Here is a 1,628-nt window from a genome sequence, read left to right on the forward strand (position 1 = left end):
ACGCCGGAAAGCAAATGGGTTCGACACAGGCTCTGACGGCCCTCTGCACAGCACTCGACAGGGGGCCGCGCCGGGTGTTCCCTAGGCTCCGGAGGTGGTGGGCGACCGTCTGGGCTTTGGCTATCAAGCCAGAGGCCTAGCCAGCGCATGGCCACTTCTGGATGCTTCACAGCGTCACCATGGCGAATAGTCAGCATAGTTTCCCGCGCCCTCAGTGAGAAGTGCATGACCTCTGTCTTCTCGAGGTCGATTGAAATGCCGTTGGCGGCGCCCAGTTCACGAGTTCTTGAATATACTCGGGCGCTCTTCGCGATGGTTCTTCCAACGATTGTCCAGTGCAGAGAATGGCAGTGTCATCCGCGTAACCCGAACCGTCCTTCGGGGTTGCCTAGCCGATAGATCGGTTCGGTGTAGAGCAAAAACAAGATCGGAGACACGGGCGATCCCTGTGGAAGGCCGCACTGCAATGGTGTCGTCGGTGTCGTGATGTCTTGGTATCTGACTCTTGCGGAGCGGCCGCTCATGAACGAGCCTGCCCACCGCGCAAGATTGTCGGGCCAGCCTTGCTCACGGAGCCTCAGGACAAGCCTGTTGCACATGGCTGTGTCAAAGGCTCCTTGGATGTCTGCTGTGACCAGTGTGGCCACCTGTCCGCGTGCGAATGCTTCCTCGATGTCATAACGGCAGACCGTTTCGGGAGCGCGCCGACTTGCTGTGGGTGGAGGGCTGCATAATGAATCGATGCCCACGCTAGACGGCGAGCGATCAGCCGCTCGAGGCCCTTCCCAAGACAGGAGAGCAGAGAGATAGGGCGCCATGCCCTGGGGGTCGACAGATTTCTCTTTCCCGGCTTGGGGATCATGACCACTTCTGCTTCTCGAAATACTCCAGGGTGATGGCCAACCGTTAGGCATCCCTGATAGAGGCGACAGACGTGTCCCCCAATGATGTCCCATACTGCTTGCAGCAGCTTGACCGTGATGTTGTCGGCTCCGGGCGAGGTGTTGCCCGTCTTGATTGTAGCGTCCTCTGCTTCATCCAGCGTGATTTCTTGCGCGAAAGGTATCTTACGGGCTGGGCGGACCGGGATCCATGGGTCCGTGATGTCATCCGCTGCCGTGCGGCGTTCAAGAGTGCTGCGTCTCAGCGCTGTGCGAAAGATTCTGAACCCGGCAAGCCGCTTTCCTCTGCCACCCTTTGGTGCCCAGCCTAATTGAACACACTTGTTTCTAATCTCGTAAGGAACCGTCAGGTCGCGTGGAAGCGCTAATCTCGATTTCGGTCCGAGTCGTCGGCCACGGCTATGTGTGCTATTCAAAAGGAAGATGGTTCACAGGCTCGACGACAGGATGTATGCCGGGCATTGCCGACGAGATCATAGTGGACTCTGGAGCCAGTTGGACTAGTAGGCGTGATGGTTGCAGGCGCGGTAGACCCGCCCGATCGGGGCCCCNNACCCGCCCGATCGGGGCCTTGTGCAAATATAGATAACATCATCGCTTCCGTTCATGTTGTGTCGTTGTCCTCCGTTTGGTTGAGTGAAGAAAAATGTTAGAAAACCAGGGAGGTGTCGGTGTGGGGGGTAGAAAAGCACCGTCCGCCTTGTTTGTGGATCACGGAACCGTCGC

The 1,628-nt window shown here is 58.0% G+C and overlaps 1 protein-coding gene across 1 annotated transcript; it reads right to left on the reverse strand.

Moving 5' to 3' along the window:
- Positions 1 to 353: 353 nt before the first annotated feature.
- Positions 354 to 914, reverse strand: MAA_09109 (Reverse transcriptase; the record flags this gene model as incomplete). The annotated part of the gene is made up of 1 exon (XM_007827107.2): positions 354 to 914. The coding sequence occupies one exon, from the start codon at positions 912 to 914 to the stop codon at positions 354 to 356; it is 561 nt and encodes a 186-aa protein (XP_007825298.2).
- Positions 915 to 1,628: the final 714 nt, after the last annotated feature.

This window comes from Metarhizium robertsii (assembly GCF_000187425.2).
Source record: "Metarhizium robertsii ARSEF 23 chromosome Unknown MAA_Scf_15, whole genome shotgun sequence".
NCBI lineage: Eukaryota > Fungi > Ascomycota > Sordariomycetes > Hypocreales > Clavicipitaceae > Metarhizium > Metarhizium robertsii.